The sequence below is a fragment of the Pseudophryne corroboree genome, chromosome 2 (assembly GCF_028390025.1).
Source record: "Pseudophryne corroboree isolate aPseCor3 chromosome 2, aPseCor3.hap2, whole genome shotgun sequence".
In the NCBI taxonomy this organism is placed as follows: domain Eukaryota; kingdom Metazoa; phylum Chordata; class Amphibia; order Anura; family Myobatrachidae; genus Pseudophryne; species Pseudophryne corroboree.
This window is the reverse complement of record NC_086445.1, coordinates 243,173,233-243,191,668: the sequence shown is the minus strand read 5'-3', so window position 1 is coordinate 243,191,668 and position 18,436 is coordinate 243,173,233. Positions and strand designations below refer to the sequence as shown.

Genomic DNA, 18,436 nt, shown 5'->3' with positions numbered 1-18,436 from the left:
TCAGTCTTCCTGACTCCAGCCGTTCTGGAAACATATATTTTCAAAGCCCTGACTACGTCCAGCAACTTAGTCCTCCAAGTCCCGAGTAGCCGCAGGCACCACAATAGGTTGGATCAAATGAAACGATGACAGGACCTTTGGGAGAAATTGGGTACGAGTCCTCAATTCTGCCCTGTCCATATGGAAAATCAGATATGGGCTTTTACATGACAAAGCCGCCAATTCCGACACACGCCTAGCCGATGCTAAGGCCAACAGCATGACCACTTTCCACGTGAGATACGTTAGTTCCACGGTCTTAAGTGGCTCAAACCAGTGGGATTTCAGGAAATCCAACACAACGTTAAGATCCCAGGGTGCCACAAAAGGGGGCTAAATATGCAGCACTCCCTTAACAAATGTCTGAACCTCAGGCAGTGAAGCCAGTTCTTTTTGAAAGAAAATGGATAGGGCCGAAATCTGGACCTTTTTGGACCCCAATTTTAGGCCCATAGTCACCCCTGAATGTAGGAAGTGCAGGAATCGACCCAGCTGGAATTCCTCTGTAGGGGCCTTCCTGGCCTCACACCAAGCAACATACTTCCGCCATATACGGTGATAATGTTTTCCTGTCACGTCTTTCCTAGCTTTAGGAATAACTTCATCCGGAATGCCTTTTTCCGCTAGGATCCGGCGTTCAACCACCATGCCGTCAAACGCAGCCGCGGTAAGTCTTGGAACAGACAGGGCCCTTGTTGCAGCAAGTCCTGTCTGAGAGGCAGAGGCCATGGGTCCTCTGTGCGCATTTCTTGCAGTTCCGGGTACCAAGTCCTTCTTGGCCAGTCCGGAACAATGAGTATTGTTCTTATTCCTCTCTTTCTTACTATTCTCAGTACTTTTGGTATGAGAGGAAGAGGAGGAAACACATATCGACTGGTACACCCACGGTGTCACTAGGGCATCCACAGCTATCGCCTGAGGGTCCCTTGACCTGGCGCAATATCTTTTTAGCTTTTTGTTCAGGCGGGACGCCATCATGTCCACCTGTGGCAGTTCCCATCGGTTTGCAATCAGTTGGAAGACTTCCTGATGTAGTCCCCACTCTCCCGGGTGGAGATCGTGTCTGCTGAGGAAGTCCGCTTCCCAGTTGTCCACTCCCGGAATGAACACTGCTGACAGTGCTTGCACGTGATTCTCCGCCCATCGAAGAATCTTTGTGGCTTCCGCCATTGCCATCCTGCTTCTTGTGCCGCCCTGGCGGTTTACATGGGCGACCGCCGTGATGTTGTCTGACTGAATCAGCACTGCCCGGTTTCGAAGCAGGGGCTCTGCTTGACTCAGGGCGTTGTAAATGGCCCTTAATTCCAGTATATTTATGTGTAGAGAAGTCTCCAGACTTGACCACAGCCCTTGGAAGTTTTTTAACTGAGTGACTGCCCCCCACCCTCAGAGGCTTGCATCCGTGGTCACCAGGACCTAGTCCTGTACGCCGAACCTGCGGCCCTCGAGAAGGTGAGCACTCTGCAGCCACCACAGAAGAGACACCCTGACCCTTGGGGACAGGGTGATCAGCCGATGCATCTGAAGATGCGATCCGGACCACTTGTCCAACAGATCCCACTGAAAGATCCTTGCATGGAACCTGCCGAAGGGAATGGCTTCGTATGAAGCCACCATCTTTCCCAGGACTCGCGTGCAGTGATGCACCGATACCTGTTTTGGTTTCAGAAGGTCCCTGACCAGAGATGCTAATTCCTGGGCCTTCTCCACCGGGAGAAACACCTTCTTATGTTCTGTGTCCAGAATCATGCCCAGGAAAAGCAGACGCGTCGTAGGAATCAGCTGCGACTTTGGAACATTCAGAATCCAGCCGTGCTGTAGTAACACTTCCTGAGAGAGTGTTACGCTGATCAACAACTGCTCCCTGGACCTCGCCTTTATGAGGAGATCGTCCAAGTACGGGATAATTATAACTCCCTTCTGCCGAAGGAGTATCATCATTTCGGCCATTACCTTGGTAAATATTCTCGGTGCCGTGGACAGGCCAAACGGCAACGTCTGGAACTGGTAATGACAGTCCTGTACCACAAACCTGAGGTACTCCTGGTGAGGTGGGTAAATGGGGACATGCAAGTAAGCATCTTTGATGTCCAGCGACACCATAAAATCCCCTCTTCCAGGCTTGCAATAACCGCTCTGAGCGATTCCATTTTGAACTTGAATTTCTTTATATAAAAGTGTTCAAGGACTTTAGATTCAGAATGGGTCTCACCGAACCGTCCGGTTTCGGTACCACAAACATTGTGGAATAGTAACCCCTTCCCTGTTGAAGGAGGGGGACCCTGACAATCACTTGCTGGAGGTACAGCTTGTGAATTGCCGCCAGCACTACCTCCCTTTCCATGGGGGAAGCTGGCAAGGCTGATTTGAGGTAACGGCGGGGGGGAGTCGCTTCAAATTCCAGCTTGTATCCCTGAGATACAATTTGTATAGCCCAGAAATCCACCTGTGAACGAATCCACTGGCTGCTGAAGTTTCGAAGTCGCACCCCCACCGCACCTGGCTCCGCCTGTGGAGCCCCAACGTCATGCGGTGGACTTAGTGGAAGCAGGGGAGGACTTTTGTTCCTGGGAACTTGCTGCATGGTGCAGCTTCTTACCTCTACCCCTGCCTCTGGCAAGAAAGGATGCACCCCTGACCCTCTTGCCTTTTTGGGAACGAAAGGACTGCATTTGATAATACGGTGCTTTCTTAGGCTGTGAGGAAACCTGAGGCAAGAAAGTCGACTTTCCAGCTGTCGCTGTAGACACGAGGTCCGACAGACTGTCCCCAAACAATTCCTCACCCTTATAAGGCAAAACCTCCATGTGTTTTTTAGAATCAGCATCTCCTGTCCATTGCCGAGTCCATAAGACCCTCCTGGCAGAAATGGACATAGCATTAATTCTAGAGCCCAGCAGGCACTGAGCATCACGCATATATAAGACGACGTCTTTGATATGGCCCAGGGTTAGCAAAACAGTATCTCTGTCGAGGGAATCTATGTCGTCTAACAGAGTATCTGTCCACGCTGCTACAGCACTACACATCCATGCTGAAGCAATAGCAGGTCTCAGTAGAGTACCAGAGTGTGTATACACTGACTTCAGGATAGCTTCCTGCTTTCTATCCGCAGGCTCCTTTAAGGCGGCCGTATCCTGAGACGGCAGGGCCACCTTTTTAGATAAGCGTGTCAGCGCCTTGTCCACCCTAGGGGATGTTTCCCAACGTAACCTGTCCGTTGGCGGGAAAGGGTACGCCATCAGTAACCTCTTAGAAATCACTAATTTCTTATCAGGGGAACTCCACGCTTCTTCACACAATTCATTTAATTCATCAGATGGGGGAAAAGTCACTGGCTGCTTTTTCTCCCCAAACATATAAACCCTCTTGGTATTAACCGGGTTACTCTCAGAAATGTGTAATACATCTTTCATTGCAATAATCATATATCGGATGGCCTTGGTCATTTTAGACTGTAAATGTGCCTCATCATCGTCGACACTGGAGTCGGACTCCGTGTCGGCATCTGTGTCAACCATCTGAGATAGAGGGCGTTTATGAGCCCCTGACGGTTTCTGAGTCGCCTGGGCAGGCGCGGGCTGAGACCCCGGCTGTCCCAAGGCTGCAGCGTCATCAAACCTTTTATGTAAGGAGTTTACACTGTCATTTAAGACCTTCCACATATCCATCCAATCAGGTGTCGGCCCCGACGGGGGCGATACCACACTTATCTGCCCTTGCTCCGCCTCCACGTAAGCTTCCTCATCAAAAATGTCGACACAGCCGTACCGACACACCGCACACACACAGGGAATGCTCTGACTGAGGACAGGATCCCACAAAGTCCTTTGGGGAGACAGAGAGAGAGTATGCCAGCACACACCACAGCGCTATATAACACAGGGATTTTCACTGCTAATAAGTGATTTTCCCAATAGCTGCTTTTTTGTATTGATTTGCGCCTAAATTTATGTGCCCCCCCTCTCTTTTTAACCCGTCTTGTACCTGGATACTGCAGGGGAGAGCCTGGGGAGCGGCTTCCAGCGGAGCTGTGAAGGGAAAATGGCGCTGGTGTGCTGAGGAAGAAGGCCCCGCCCCCTCAGAGGCGGGCTTCTGTCCCGCATTTCATGTAAAAAAATGGCGGGGGTTTTTACATATATACAGTGCTAGACTGTATATATGTATGTTTTTGTGCCAAAGGTACCTCAATTGCAGCCCAGGGCACCCCCCCCCCCCCCCCCCCCCCCAGTGCCCTGCACCCTACAGTGACCGGAGTGTGTAAGTGTGCTGGGAGCAATGGCGCACTGCTGTGGTGCTGTTCACTACCTTAATGAAGACAGGAGTCTTCAGCCGCCGATTTCGCTTCCAGCTTCTGTTCTTCTGGCTCTGCAAGGGGGACGGCGGCGCGGCTCCGGGAACGGACGATCGAGTACAGGTGCCTGTGTTCGAACCCTCTGGAGCTAATGGTGTCCAGTAGCCTAAGAAGCACAAGCTAGCTGCAAGCAGGTAGGTTTGCTTCTCTCCCCTTAGTCCCACGTAGCAGTGAGTCTGTTGCCAGCAGAAGCTCACTGAAAATAAAAAACCTAATAAATACTTTCTTTTCTAGTAAGCTCAGGAGAGCCCACTAGGAGCACCCAGCTCTGGCCGGGCACAGATTCTAACTGAGGTCTGGAGGAGGGGCATAGAGGGAGGAGCCAGTGCACACCAGATAGTACCTAATCTTTCTTTAGAGTGCCCAGTCTCCTGCGGAGCCCGTCTATTCCCCATGGTCCTTACGGAGTTCCCAGCATCCACTAGGACGTCAGAGAAATAGGATTTTAATACCTACCGGTAAATCCTTTTCTCCTAGTCCGTAGAGGATGCTGGGGACTCCAAAAGGACCATGGGGTATAGACTGGATCCGCAGGAGACATGGGCACACTATAAGACTTTGAATAGGTGTGAACTGGCCCCTCCCTCTATGCCCCTCCTCCAGACCTCAGTTATAGGAACTGTGCCCAGGGAGACGAACATTTCGAGGAAAAGGATTTTTGTTAAACCAAGGGTGAGATACATACCAGCTCACACCACAAACACACCGCACAACTGGATTAGCAGGAATACCAGATAACAGTATGAACGAAAAAACAGCAACAAGCTGAACATAACCGATACACAACCTCCGTGTAACCGAAAACAACAACAATACAACTGCAAGAAACAGTACGCACTGGGATGGGCGCCCAGCATCCTCTACGGACTAGGAGAAAAGGATTTACAGGTAGGTATTAAAATCCTATTTTCTCTTACGTCCTAGAGGATGCTGGGGACTCCAAAAGGACCATGGGGTCTATACCAAAGCTCCAGACCAGGCGGGAGAGAGCGGACGACTCTGCAGCACCGATTGAGCAAACATGAGGTCCTCAGCAGCCAGGGTATCAAACTTGTAGAACTTAGCAAAAGTGTTTGAACCGACCACGTAGCTGCTCAGCAGAGCTGAAGTGCCGAGACTCCTTGGGCAGCCGCCCAAGAAGAGCCCACCTTCCTGGTAGATTAGGCCTTCACTGACTTCGGCAACGGCAATCCAGAAGTAGAATGAGCGTGCTGAATCGTATTACAAATACAGCGTGCAATAGTCTGCTTGGAAGCAGGATTTCCAATCTTGTAGGAAGCATACAGGACAAACAGAGCCTCCGTTTTCCTAACAAGAGCCGTTCTGGTGACATAAATTTTCAAAGCTCTTACGACATCGAGAGATTTTGGCACCGCCACGGCATCCGTAGCCACAGGCACCACAATAGGTTGATTTATGTGAAACGAAGAAACCACCTTCGGCAGAAATTGTTGACGAGTCCTCAATTCCGCTCTATCCACATGGAAAATCAAATATGGGCTCTTGTGAGACAAAGCCACCAATTCCGACACCCGTCTGGCGGACGCCAAGGCCAAAAGCATGACCACTTTCCAAGTGAGAAATTTCAACTCAACCTTTCGCAAAGGTTCAAACCAGTGAGACATAAGAAACTGTAACACCACGTCAAGATCCCACGGTGCCACAAACGGAGGATGGATATGCAGCACTCCCTTCACGAAAGTCTGAACTTCAGGAAGGGCGGCCAATTCTTTTTGAAAGAAAATAGATAAAGCCGAAATCTGCACTTTTATGGAACCCAATTTCAGGCCTGCATCCACGCCTGCCTGCAAAAAATGGGAGGAAACGACCCAGCTGAAACTCCTCCGCAGGAGCTTTCTTGGCTTCACACCACGACACATTTTCTCCAAATACGGTGATAATGCTTCGCCGTGACCTCCTTTCTAGTCTTAAGGAGAGTGGGGATGACTTCCCCGGGAATACCCTTTCGAGCTAGGCTTTGGCGATCAACCGCCACGACGTCAAACGCAGCCTCGGTAAGTCCTGAAATACGCATGGCCCCTGCAGTAACAGGTCCTCTCTGAGAGGAAGCGGCCAAGGATTTTCTATGAGCAATTCCTGAAGATCCGGATACCAGGCCCTCCGTGGCCAATCGGGAACGACAAGCACTGCCAGAACCCTTGTTCTTGTTATGATCCTCAACACTTTTGGAATGAGAGGAAACGGAGAAAACACATATACCGACTGAAACACCCACGGAGCTACCAGGGCGTCCACTGCACTGGCTTGGGGGTCCCTTGACCTGGAACAATACCTCGGAAGCTTCTTGTTGAGACGAGACGCCATCATGTCTATTTGAGGAATTCCCCAATGCCGTGTCACTTCTGCAAATACCTCTGGATGAAAAGCCCACTCTCCTGGATGGAGATAGTGTCTGCTGAGGAAGTCTGCTTCCCAGTTGTCCACGCCCAGAAAGAAGACTGCTGACAGAGCGCTCACGTGCTTTTCCGCCCAGCGGAGAACTCTTGTGGCCTCCGCCATCGCCGCTCTGCTCCTTGTTCCGCCCTGGCGGTTTACGTGCCGATTCAGGACAGGTAGACCTCGAAGCAGGTGTTCCGCTTGCAGGAGGCCGTTGTAAATGGCTCTTAACTCCAGAACGTTTATGTGGAGACAAGTTTCCTGGCTTGACCATTTTCCTTGGATACTTCTTCCTAGCGTGACTGCTCCCCAGCCTCGGAGACTTGCATCCGTGGTCAGCAGGACCCAATCCTGGATTCCGAACCTGCGTCCCTCTAGAAGGTGAGAACTTTGCAGCCACCACAGTAGAGCAATTCTTGTCCTGGAAGATAGACTTATTTTCTGGTGCATGTGCAGATGAGACCCGGACCATTTGTCCAGCAGGTCCCACTGAAACACCCAGGCATGAAACCTGCCAAACGGAATGGCTTTGTAAGCCGCCACAATCTTCCCTAGCACTCAAGTGCATTGATGAATCGACACTCTTGCCGGTTTCAGAGACTCCTTGACCATGCACTGGAGTTCCAGAGCCTTTTCCGCCGGAATAAACACTCTGTAGTTCCGTGTCTAGGATCATGCCCAAGAAGGGCAGCCGAGTTGAGTTGTCGGGATCAATTGAGACTTTGGCAAATTTAGAATCCAACCATGATGTCGGAGAACGGTCAGGGAGAGTTCCACATTTCTTAACAACTGCTCCTTCGATCTCGCCTTTATCAGGAGATCGTCCAAGTACGGGATAATTGAGACACCTTGCTTGCGTAGGAGCACCATCATTTCCGCCATCACTTTGGTGAAGACCCTCGGGGCTGTGGAAAGCCCAAACGGCAACGTCTGAAATTGGTAATGACAATCCTGCACTGCAAATCTCAGAAAGGGCTGATGTGGAGGATATATCGGGACGTGTAAGTAGGCATCTTTTATGTCGACTGACGCCATAAAATCCCCCCCCCCTTCTAGGCTGGAGATTACAGCCGGAAGAGATTCCATCATGAACTTGAAAGTTTTCAAGTACAGATTGAGGGATTTCAGGTTCAGGATCGGTCTGACCGAGCCGTCCGGCTTCGGCACGACAAAGAGGCTCGAATAGAACCCTTCCCCCCGTTGGGACGGGGGAACCGGAACAATGACCCTCTGTTGACACAACTTTTGTATCGCTGCACTTACTACTTCCCTTTCTGGGATAGAAACTGGCAAGGCTGATTTGAAAAATCGGCAGGGGGGGGCATCTCCTGAAACTCCAGTTTGTACCCTTGGGACACTATGTCTAAGACCCAAGGATCTAGGCCGATTGAACCCAGACCTGACTGAAGTTTCGGAGACGGGCACCCATCGGCACTGACTCCTGCAGGGGAGCCCCAGCGTCATGCGGTGGACTTGGCAGAGGCGGGGGGAGGACTTATGGTCCAGGGCGCCAGACACAGCAGGCAACCTTTTTCCCCTTCCTCTACCTTTTGAAGCGAGGAAGGACGAGCCCCTTCCTTTTTTGTATTTATTAGGCCAAAGGGACTGCATCTGATAACGGGGTGCCTTTTTCTGTTGTGCGGGAACATAAGGAAGAAAAGAGGACTTACCCGCAGTAGCGGTAGACACCAGCTCAGCAAGGCAGTCACCAAACAAGACACTACCTTTAAAAGGGAGAGCTTCCATAGCTTTCTTGGAGTCAGCATCAGCATTCCACTGATGAATCCACAGCGCCCTCCTGGCTGAGACTGCCATGGCATTGGCCCTTGAACCCAAGAGGCCAATATCCCTCGCCGCATCCTTCAGGTAAGCTGCAGCGTCCCTGATATAACTAAGAGTCAAAAGAATGTTATCCTTATCAAGGGTATCCATGTCAGATGCTAAATTATCAGCCCACTTAGCAATAGCACTACTTACCCATGCCGACGCCACGGCAGGCCTGAGGAGTGCACCCGTAGTGACATAAATGGCCTTTAATGTCGTTTCCTGTTTGCGAACCGCAGGATCCTTGAGTGCCGCCATGTCAGGAGACGGAAGCGCCACTTTTTTGGACAGTCGGGACAGAGCCTTGTCCACATTGGGAGATGGCTCCCACTTTTCCCTGTCGTCAGAGGGGAAAGGATATGCCATAAAAATTCTCTTGGGAATCTGCCATCTTTTGTCAGGCGACTCCCAAGCCTTTTCACAAAGAGCGTTCAGTTCATGAGAGGGGGGAAACTTCACCTCAGGCTTTTTCCCTTTAAATAAACAAACCCTTGTATCTGGAACAGGAGGTTCCTCAGAAAAATGTAAAACATCTTTAATAGCCACGATCATGTACTGAATACTCTTTATCAATTTTGGATGTAAACTGGCCTCACTAAAGTCGACACTGGAATCAGAGTCCTTGTCGGTATCCGTATCTGCCATCTGGGTAAAGGAACGTTTTTGTGACCCTGAGGGGGCCTGTACCTGAGATAAGGCGTCTTCCATGGATTTTCTCCACGTTTGTGTCTAAGAATCAGATTTATCCAGCCTCTTAGACAGTAACGCCACATTTGCATTCAATGTACTCAACATATTCACCCAATCAGCAGTCGGCTGTGCCGACAGAGTCACTCCCAAATCCTTCTCTGCGCCCCCAGTAACTTCCTCCGGGGAGGAGCACTCAGCCTCAGACATGTCGACACTCTGTACCGACACACACTCACACTGGCAATAGGGGACAGACCCACAGGGAAGCCTGTTAGAGAGAACACAGAGGGAGTATACCAGCTCACACCCCAGCGCCCATATACTACAAACAAAATAATATATGTTCACTGCGCTGTTCTAAAATATATATATATATATATATATATATATATATATATACACACATCCCCAATTGCCTGTGGCCCCCCATCCCGTTTTGCTCCCTGTACTTGTAAGGAGAGTGGAGGTCCGTGCCAGCGTCTCTGCATGCTCTGTGAAGAGAGAAAACGGCGCTGGTAAGCTGTGCGGCTAAGCCACGCCCCCACCCGGCACGCTGTAGCCCCGCTCAAATTAAAACTATTATACTGGCGGGGGTCTCATATATAGTGCCAAGGCACCACTAATACGTGTTTTTGACAGTGAAGAAACTCCAGTAACCTGCTGCCCAGGGCGCTCCCCCCAGCACCCTGCACCCTGAGAGTGCCGTTGGTGTGTGTGGGAGCATGGAGTGCTGCGCTGTACCTCATTTACTGAGGTCTTCTGCATACTCACCCGGCTTCTTTCTTCTGGCTTCTGTGAGGGAGTTGACGACGCGGCTCCAGAAACAAGCAGCTAGGCGCACCAAGTGATCGAACCCTCTGGAGCTAATGGTGTCCAGTAGCCTAAGAAGCAGAGCCCTTAACTCAGAAGAAGTAGGTCTGACATCTCTCCCCTCAGTCCCACGAAGCAGAGAGCCTGTAGCCAGCAGGTCTCTCTGAAAATAAAAAAGCCTAACAGTCTTTTTAGAGAAACTCAGTAAAGCTCCCCTAGTGTATGTCCAGTCTCTCTGGGCACAGAACCTAACTGAGGTCTGGAGGAGGGGCATAGAGGGAGGGGCCAGTTCACACCCATTCAAAGTCTTATAGTGTGCCCATATCTCCTGCGGATCCCGTCCATACCCCATGGTCCTTTTGGAGTCCCCAGCATCCTCTAGGACGTAAGAGAAAATAGATATTGCAATTGGCTTCTTAATATTACACCAGTGCAAGAATTAGAACATGCTCCAAATCAGCATGTTAATTTGATATCACTATGCCTAATTTGAGCACTTCTAAGATATTATCTAGTTTTCACACTGGTTAGCAATCATGTAAGTGCCACACTTATAGCAGTAACTTCTGTAATCTAACACTAGTGTGGTTTACATTGCACACACCAAAATTTATGAAACAGGGCTTAAGGCCATAATGATGTAGATGCCATGGGTGTTGGATTATGGCTGACATTTAGGGTGGTATTCAATTCTTTTCACCCCCTTCCACACCCATTCTGTCTCTGCTAACGTGTGTGGTGTAATAATTTCAGCTTGTTACCCCTGGGGTAGTGACGGTGCCCAACCCTTTACACAGCTAAACCTGATTACCATGGGCACAATATGAGCAATAACGGGTATCACTTAAAAAAGGAGATTGGGTGTGAAACATCATTTGAATACCGCCCTCGGGGCGGAGTTCTATTGTTCAGGCATCCAGCATATGGAGCTATTCAATTGTAGCTCCGTTCGGACGTGAATAGCTGCCGGCATCTGCATTTCGGCTCCCAGGGATGGAAAGTTGAAATGCGCAAAGTGACCCATTTGGGTACCCAAACTGCAATTTTTTCGTAATCGCGGCCAGCATAAAACAGCTAAACCTGACCTTCATGGGCACGATCAGCATGGAAAGAAAAATTGCACCTCGCGATCTCCTGTCACTTTACACAGGAGATTGGGGGCGCTAAACTATTGAATATTGCCCTCATTGTCTTATTCCAATGGAGCCGCTATAAATACAAAACCCAATAATTTTGGTATCTACATCACTGTGGCCTTAGACACTGTTTCATGCATTTGGTGTTTGCAAAGTAAGCCAGGAATGCTTTGTTGCACTTGCCATTTAAAAGCCAGTATCCCACCGTTAGTATGGTAACCGCCGGTCTCCCAAACCCAACCCCTTCCTTCTGCAGTTTCTCATACTCAACATTACTCTCAGAAGAGCATCACCCAGGCACGGATTGATATCCCCAGCTAAGGACTTATCTTCCCACCATTAGAGCAACCTACTATGTAATTTTCCCATACACTGCTACTGTACCAGTGCTCAGGTCCCCATCCCTTTCCCTGCATATATATACCTGCTGGGAGGGCCCACGTTGGAGGGTCTGCACATAAAAAGCTCACAAACTGTTGCTACTTTTCAGAAAGCTGCTGAGGATAGCTTTCCTCTGCTAAAGTCCCTGTTTTTCATCATTGATCTGCAGTAAGACTTCTCTCACTGTGCATACAACGCGAATCAGAACCAGCGGTTACACTTCGGGGTTTTAAAATGTAATATGTATATAATGCACAGAGTGAACTTGCCATGAGTGGAGTGAAGGCACAGTAAGGTCAGCATGGATGTGCTGCTATGTGGCTGTGAGGTGCCCCTGGAAACACTAGCCTACAACCATGCTTGTAGATACTGGAGCAGCGAGTAATGGGACAAGTAACCCACCGGCGACTCTCCCTACTGAGGCCAGCGCACACGTTCATCACTGACTCGCCCTTACCTTTAGCTTGTGAATCTCTACGGTGTCCGCCATCTTGGTAGCTCCCCCTCGTCTGAGAAACGGGCACGTGACGCAGCTATTGGACGGGCGCGCACGTGACGTCATGCACGCACTAAAGCGCGGGAGTTTCGATTCCAGCTGTCTTTGGTGTAATGCACCGCGCGGCAGCCCAGTCTCGGCGTGTACCGGGGAATATGCGCTGTGCAATAACAAAAGCTACTGACAGTAACCCACGCGTGGAACGGCAGGGACACGTGTGTGAGTGGCCGGCAAGTTGCCCGGTTTGGGAAGATGATTGGTTGTTCGGTGGGGCTCATGAACCAATCAGTGCTTAGTGACGTCATTAGCCTGCGAGGGACTATAGACCTATCTAGGGTCGCCCAGCGATAACGCAATGTCGCTGCCGCCTATCATAGGGCGGCAGCTTTTACTGATGGTGTAACCAAAGGACGGCGACGTCATCGCTGTCCCGCCCACACACGTCTGCCAGTGCCCAGCAGCGGAAGTGGCGGCGTTTCCTGGAGACCGGGGACAGCAGGCGGAGGTATCGTAGACGAGGTGAATACAGCTTCCGCGGTCTGCGTGGGGCGTCTGCATATTGGTCTGAGTTGTATATCTCTATACATCGTAACATAGTGATGGGTGAAGTCTGGGCCGTGCCTGCGTCTTGCAGTATGGCAGTTTCCTGTGGTGCACCTAGCCATTGGTCGCGTCTCGGCGCACACTAATTATGTGCTCCCTTCCCCATAGCTCAGGTGTGCTAGTGTAACCTTATCCGCACACGCTCCCTGTGTAATAATACCTGTGTAGCAGTGTGTCTTGGGAAAGCTCCAGGGGCCACAGCGCAGCTTTCTAACACACTACGGGTCACTCCCAATACTGAGGGATTCAGTATCGGTCATTCTTCTTATTTATCTTTCTCAACTTATCATTTTATTATCAGCTTGCCCCATTTCTGAAGTAAACATTTGTCTTTTAGGATGAATGTTGGGGTGGCACACAGCGAAGTGAACCCCAACACCAGGGTGTTGAACAGCCGAGGAATATGGTTGGCCTACATAATTCTAGTAGGTTTCCTTCACATAATCCTTTTGAGCTTTCCTTTCTTCAGTGTTCCTGTTGTCTGGACCCTGACTAATGTCATTCACAATCTGGTAAGCCATATTGTAACTTACTTTTTATAATCGTTTGTTTACGTTTGAAGACATGCACACACCTTTGTAAAAGGTTTTGTAGAGGCTTTCTGTCAATGTATCACTGGAATCTAATTGTGCTAGCAATGTAAATTAGACATTTATATAGTATTACTAGTCCTTAACATTTATATAGTGCACATTATGCAGTCCATTCCCCTTGTGGAATCTATATCTCCTAACATATGGACACAGAAACATTAGTGGTGCTTTGATTTATTTGTAAGAAGCTAATTAACCAATAGTGCTATGAGGCAGCAAGCTAACCATTGTTGTCAGCAGCACTGCCACCATCCTTTGTTCTTACACATAGTGGCCTGCCTCACACTATAACTGACTTGACAGGCTTAGCTGTCAATCAACAGCCCTGCACCGCCCCTGGCTCTTACACACACACACTCTGTGCTAGGATGTCGATGGCTCGCCTCACTCTGTAGCTGACTTCACAGGCTCCACTGTCAGCAGCACCCCAGTGCCACCCCTGGCTCCGGCTTGTACACCTATTCTTCACGTTCGGCTGTTTTAGCAGTGCACCGCGCCCTGCCCAATTTTGAAAGGTCAAAATGCGCCCTGCTAAAACAGCCATGCTGCCGATGAGCACCACATGTATTCACATTAAAGGGAGAGATTGGGGGAAGCCAAACACCTCTGTAAGTGCTGGGCATGTCACCATTGGTGTTGCCGACTTGGCCGACTGCGCCCTGCCCACATTCTAGGGGAAACACTGCACATAGGACCTAATTCAGCATGAATTGCAGTTTTGCAAAAAATCGCAGAACGACAACTTGTTCCACTAGCATGCGGGGGACCGCCCAGCACAGGGCAAGGCCGCCCTGCATGCCAGGTCCTCCCCAACCCCCACTAAAATGCGAGTGATTTGCTGAACAGTGTAGCGCTTGCATCTTTAGGGTAGCCCCCTGCCTGCGCAGGCTAGCTGGGAAGGCAGTCGCCAGGCTGACAAGTTTTGGTCTAGTGACCTCTTGTTGTGGTTCATGAATGTAACACAGGAACCAGCACACTCCCCATTCATGATCATGTAACTGGAATCCCTGATGCACAAAGGCACACCATGTAAAGGGGGTTATTCAGACCTGATTGCTCCTCTGCAAATTTGCAGAGGTCTGTGATCAGATAGCCGCTGCGCAGTCAGCGTGAAAACCCGCCCTGTGCAAGTCTATGTACGGCTTGCGAAAATCTCGGCAATCGCCAGTCAGCTGCAAATCCGTTCACAACTCACTCACCATCAACTAATTTCTCTTACGTCCTAGAGGATGCTGGGGACTCCGTAAGGACCATGGGGTATAGACGGGCTCCGCAGGAGATAGGGCACCTAAAAAGAACTTTGACTATGGGTGTGCACTGGCTCCTCCCTCTATGCCCCTACTCCAGACCTCAGTTAGATCTTGTGCCCAGAGGAGAATGGGTGCACTGCAGAGAGCTCTCCAGAGTTTTCTGTGGAAGAAGAATTTTGTTAGGTTTTTTATTTTTAGGGAGTCCTGTTGGCAACAGGCTCCCTGCATCGTGGGACCGATGAGAGAGAAGCAGAGCTGGCTTGTCAAGTTGGGCACTGCTTCTAAGGCTACTGGACACCATTAGCTCCAGAGGGAGTCAGAACACAGGTCTCACCTGGGGTTCGTCCCGGAGCTGCGCCGCCGTCCTCCTCACAGATGCCGAAGATAGAAGCCGGATAGAGAAGGCAGAAGACATCAGATCTTCATGAGGTAAGGCGCGCAGCGGTAAGCTGCGCGCCATTGCTCCCAGTCTCACGCACACAGAGCAGCACTGAAGGGTGCAGGGCGCAGGGGGGGGTGCCCTGGGCAGCAATAAACCTCACATTTTGGCACAAAACAGTTTGATTAGACTGCGGAGGCAGTAAATCTATGATCCCCCGCCATTTTATTGAAAAATCACTGGGACCGAAGCCCGCCGTCGGGTGGGCGGGGCTTGATCCTCAGCACTAACCAGCGCCATTTTCTCCACAGAAGCTGGATGAGGAAAACGCTGGCTCCCTGGTCTCTCCCCTGCTGAACTTCACAGGCTGGAAAAAAGAGGAGGGGGGCACATTAGCGACGCAGTGAGTGGGAATTGGCATATTATATATAAAAAAGCGCTATCTGGACATGTTTTTTCCAGTGTTTTTAAGCGCTGGTGTGTGCTGGCATACTCTCTCTCTTTAGGACCTGGTTGGGGTTTTGTCCCCTTATAAGGTAAATCCCTGTGTGTGTGGGGTGTCGGTACGTGTGTGTCGACATGTCTGAGGCGGAAGGCTTCTCCAAGGAGGAGGTGGAGCAAATGAGTGGTGTGTCCCCGTCGGTTGTGCCGACTCTAGATTGGATGGACATGTGGCATATGTTGAATGTGGCATCTTTACATAAAAGGCTTGATAAGGCTGATTTAGGGGGGACATAAGGGGGTCAATCCTCGGATTGAACCGACTCACAGGGCCCGTCGCGGTCTCAAAAGCGTCCCTTAACACAAGACACTACTACCGACACGGGTACTGATTCCAGTGTCGACTATGACGAAGTAAAATTGCACCCTAGGGTGACTAAAACCATTCAGTGTATGATTGTGGCAATAAGGGATGTGTTGCATATTGTGGATGAACCCTCGGTCCCCGACACAATGGTACACATGTTTAAGGAAAAGAAACAGATTATTAACTTTCCCACATCTCATGAATTAAAAGAATTCTTTGGAAAAGCTTGGGAGACTCCGGATAAGAGACCGCAGATCCCCAAAAGAATTTTTATGGCATACCCTTTCCCTAAGCAGGACAGGGAGATTTGGGAATCACCCCCCACTGTGGACAAGGCCCTGACGCGCTTGTCCCAGAAAGTGGCGCTACCGTCTCCTGACACAGCAGCCCTTAAGGACCCTGCAGATCGCAGGCAAGAAACTACCTTAAAGTGTATTTATTCTCATACGGGTGCTGTGCTAAGACCGACAATTGCGTCGGCATGGGTGTGTAGCGCAATTGCAGCTTGGACAGATGAGCTGACAGATCAATTTGATAATATGGATAAGGATACTATATTCCTAACTCTAGCACATATTAAAGAAGCAGTCTTATTTATGAGGGATGCTCAAAGGGACATTGGATTGCTAGCTTCTAGGGCCAATGCCATGTCTGTCTCAGCGAGAAGATCCTTATGGACTTGCCAATGGACGGGTGATGCTGATTCCAAAAAAACATATGGAAGTACTACCCTATAAGGGTGATGTATTGTTTGGGGATGGGCTGACGGACCTGGTTTCCACAGCTACAGCAGGTAAATCAAATTTTTTACCATATATTCCCCAACAGCAAAAGAAAGTAACACCCTATCAGATGCAGTCCTTTCGGTCGCACAAGTCCAAAAGAGGTCGGGGATCCTCTTTCCTCGCCAGAGGTAAGGGCAGAGGCAAGAGAGCACCTGCTTCGGCAGGTGCCCAGGAACAAAAGTCCTCCCCGGCTGCTCCAAAACCCACAGCATGACGCTGGGGCTACCCTGAGGGAGTCCGCACCGGTGGGGGCACGTCTTCGACTTTTCAGTCAGGCCTGGGTCAGATCAGACCTGAATCCCTGGGTGTTGGAAATAGTTTCCATGGGGTACAAACTGGAATTCGAGAAAGGGATGTAGTGTTAGCTGCAATTCAAACGCTGTGTATACAGCAAGTGATAATCAAGGTTCCCCTGCACCAGCAGGGAAGAGGTTACTACTCAATCCTATTTGTGGTACCGAAACCGGACGGTTCGGTCAGACCTATTTTGAATCTGAAATCCCTAAACCTGTACATAAAGATTCAAATTCAAAATGGAATCTCTCAGAGCGATAATAGCCAACATGGAGGAGGGGGAGTTTATGGTGTCTCTGGACATAAAGGACCTTCATGTCCCCATATATGCCCCCCATCAGGAATACCTGAGATTCGCTGTACAGGATTGTCATTACCAATTTCAGACGTTGCCGTTTGGACTCTCCACGGCCCCGAGGATTTTCACCAAGATAATGGCGGAAATGATGGTGGTCCTGCGCAAGCATGGAGTCACAATTATCCCATACTTGGACGCTCTCCTGATAAAAGCGAGATCAAGGGAGAAATTGCTGAGCAGTGTGGTGCTCTCGCTGAGAGTGCTCCAGCAACACGGTTGGATTCTAAATCTACCGAAGTCACAGTTGTTTCCGACAACTCGACTACTGTTCCTAGGTATGATACTGGATACGGAACAAATGAAGGTCTTCCTCCCAATAGAGAGAGCCCAAGACATACAGAACATGGTCCGAGACTGGCTAAAACCAAAAACGGTGTCAGTTCACCAATGCACTCGAGTTCTGGGGAAAATGGTGGCGGCCTACGAGGCCATTCCCTTCGGAAGGTTCCATGCAAGGACTTTTCAATGGGACCTTCTGGACAAGTGGTCCGGGTCCCATCTGCACTTGCATCGGAAAATAACTCTGTCCCCAGGGACCAAAATATCCCTCCCGTGGTGGTTGCAAAGTGCTCACCTCCTGGAGGGTCGCAGGTTCGGAATTCAGGATTGGATCCTGGTTACCACGGATGCGAGCCTCCGAGGATGGGGAGCGGTCACACAGGGAAAAAATTTTCAGGGTCTTTGGTCAGACCAGGAGTCCTGTCTACATCAATGTGTTGCAACTCAGGGCCATTTACAACGGCCTTCGACAAGCGGAGAGTTTTCTTCGAAACCTACCGGTTCTGATTCAATCAGACAATGTCATAGCAGTGGCTCATGTGAACCGCCAAGGCGGGACAAAAAGCAGAGTCGCGATGGCGGAAGCCACAAGGATCCTTCGCTGGGCGGAAAATCATGTAAGCGCTCTGTCAGCTGTCTTCATTCCGGGAGTGGACAACTGGGAAGCAGACTTCCTCAGCAGACACGATCTCCATCCAGGAGAGTGAGGACTTCATCAAGAAGTCTTTGCAGACGTAACACGTCTTTGGGGAACTCCTCAAACAGACATGATGGCGTCACGCCTCAACAAAAAACTTCGGAGGTACTGCGCCAGGTCTCGGGACCCTCGGGCAATAGCAGTAGACGCTCTGGTAACACCGTGGGTGTTCAAATCGGTCTACGTGTTTCCTCCTCTTCCTCATCACAAAAGTGTTGAGGATCATAAGACGAAGAAGAGTACGAACGATACTCTGTCCCAGA

At 50.0% G+C, this 18,436-nt stretch overlaps 2 protein-coding genes across 5 annotated transcripts in view; one reads left to right on the top strand and one right to left on the bottom strand.

Moving 5' to 3' along the window:
• Positions 1 to 12,382, bottom strand: part of SARNP (SAP domain containing ribonucleoprotein) — a 248,429-nt gene extending 236,047 nt beyond the window's left edge. For 2 of the 3 annotated variants that reach the window (XM_063952582.1, XM_063952583.1), the window contains exon 1: positions 12,089 to 12,382. In XM_063952582.1, coding sequence (XP_063808652.1) covers positions 12,089 to 12,193 — 105 coding nt within the window. In that variant the 5' untranslated portion in view covers positions 12,194 to 12,382. Of the gene's footprint in view, positions 1 to 11,900; positions 12,014 to 12,088 lie in introns of those variants that run through there. The other variant, XM_063952584.1, reaches the window with a different exon arrangement.
• Positions 12,383 to 12,487: 105 nt separating this feature from the next.
• The window catches only part of ORMDL2 (ORMDL sphingolipid biosynthesis regulator 2), a 29,902-nt gene continuing 23,953 nt past the window's right edge, over positions 12,488 to 18,436 (top strand). The window contains exons 1-2 of one of the 2 annotated variants that reach the window (XM_063952585.1): positions 12,488 to 12,646; positions 13,068 to 13,242. In XM_063952585.1, coding sequence (XP_063808655.1) covers positions 13,069 to 13,242 — 174 coding nt within the window. In that variant the 5' untranslated portion in view covers positions 12,488 to 12,646; position 13,068. Of the gene's footprint in view, positions 12,647 to 12,716; positions 12,844 to 13,067; positions 13,243 to 18,436 lie in introns of those variants that run through there. The other variant, XM_063952586.1, reaches the window with a different exon arrangement.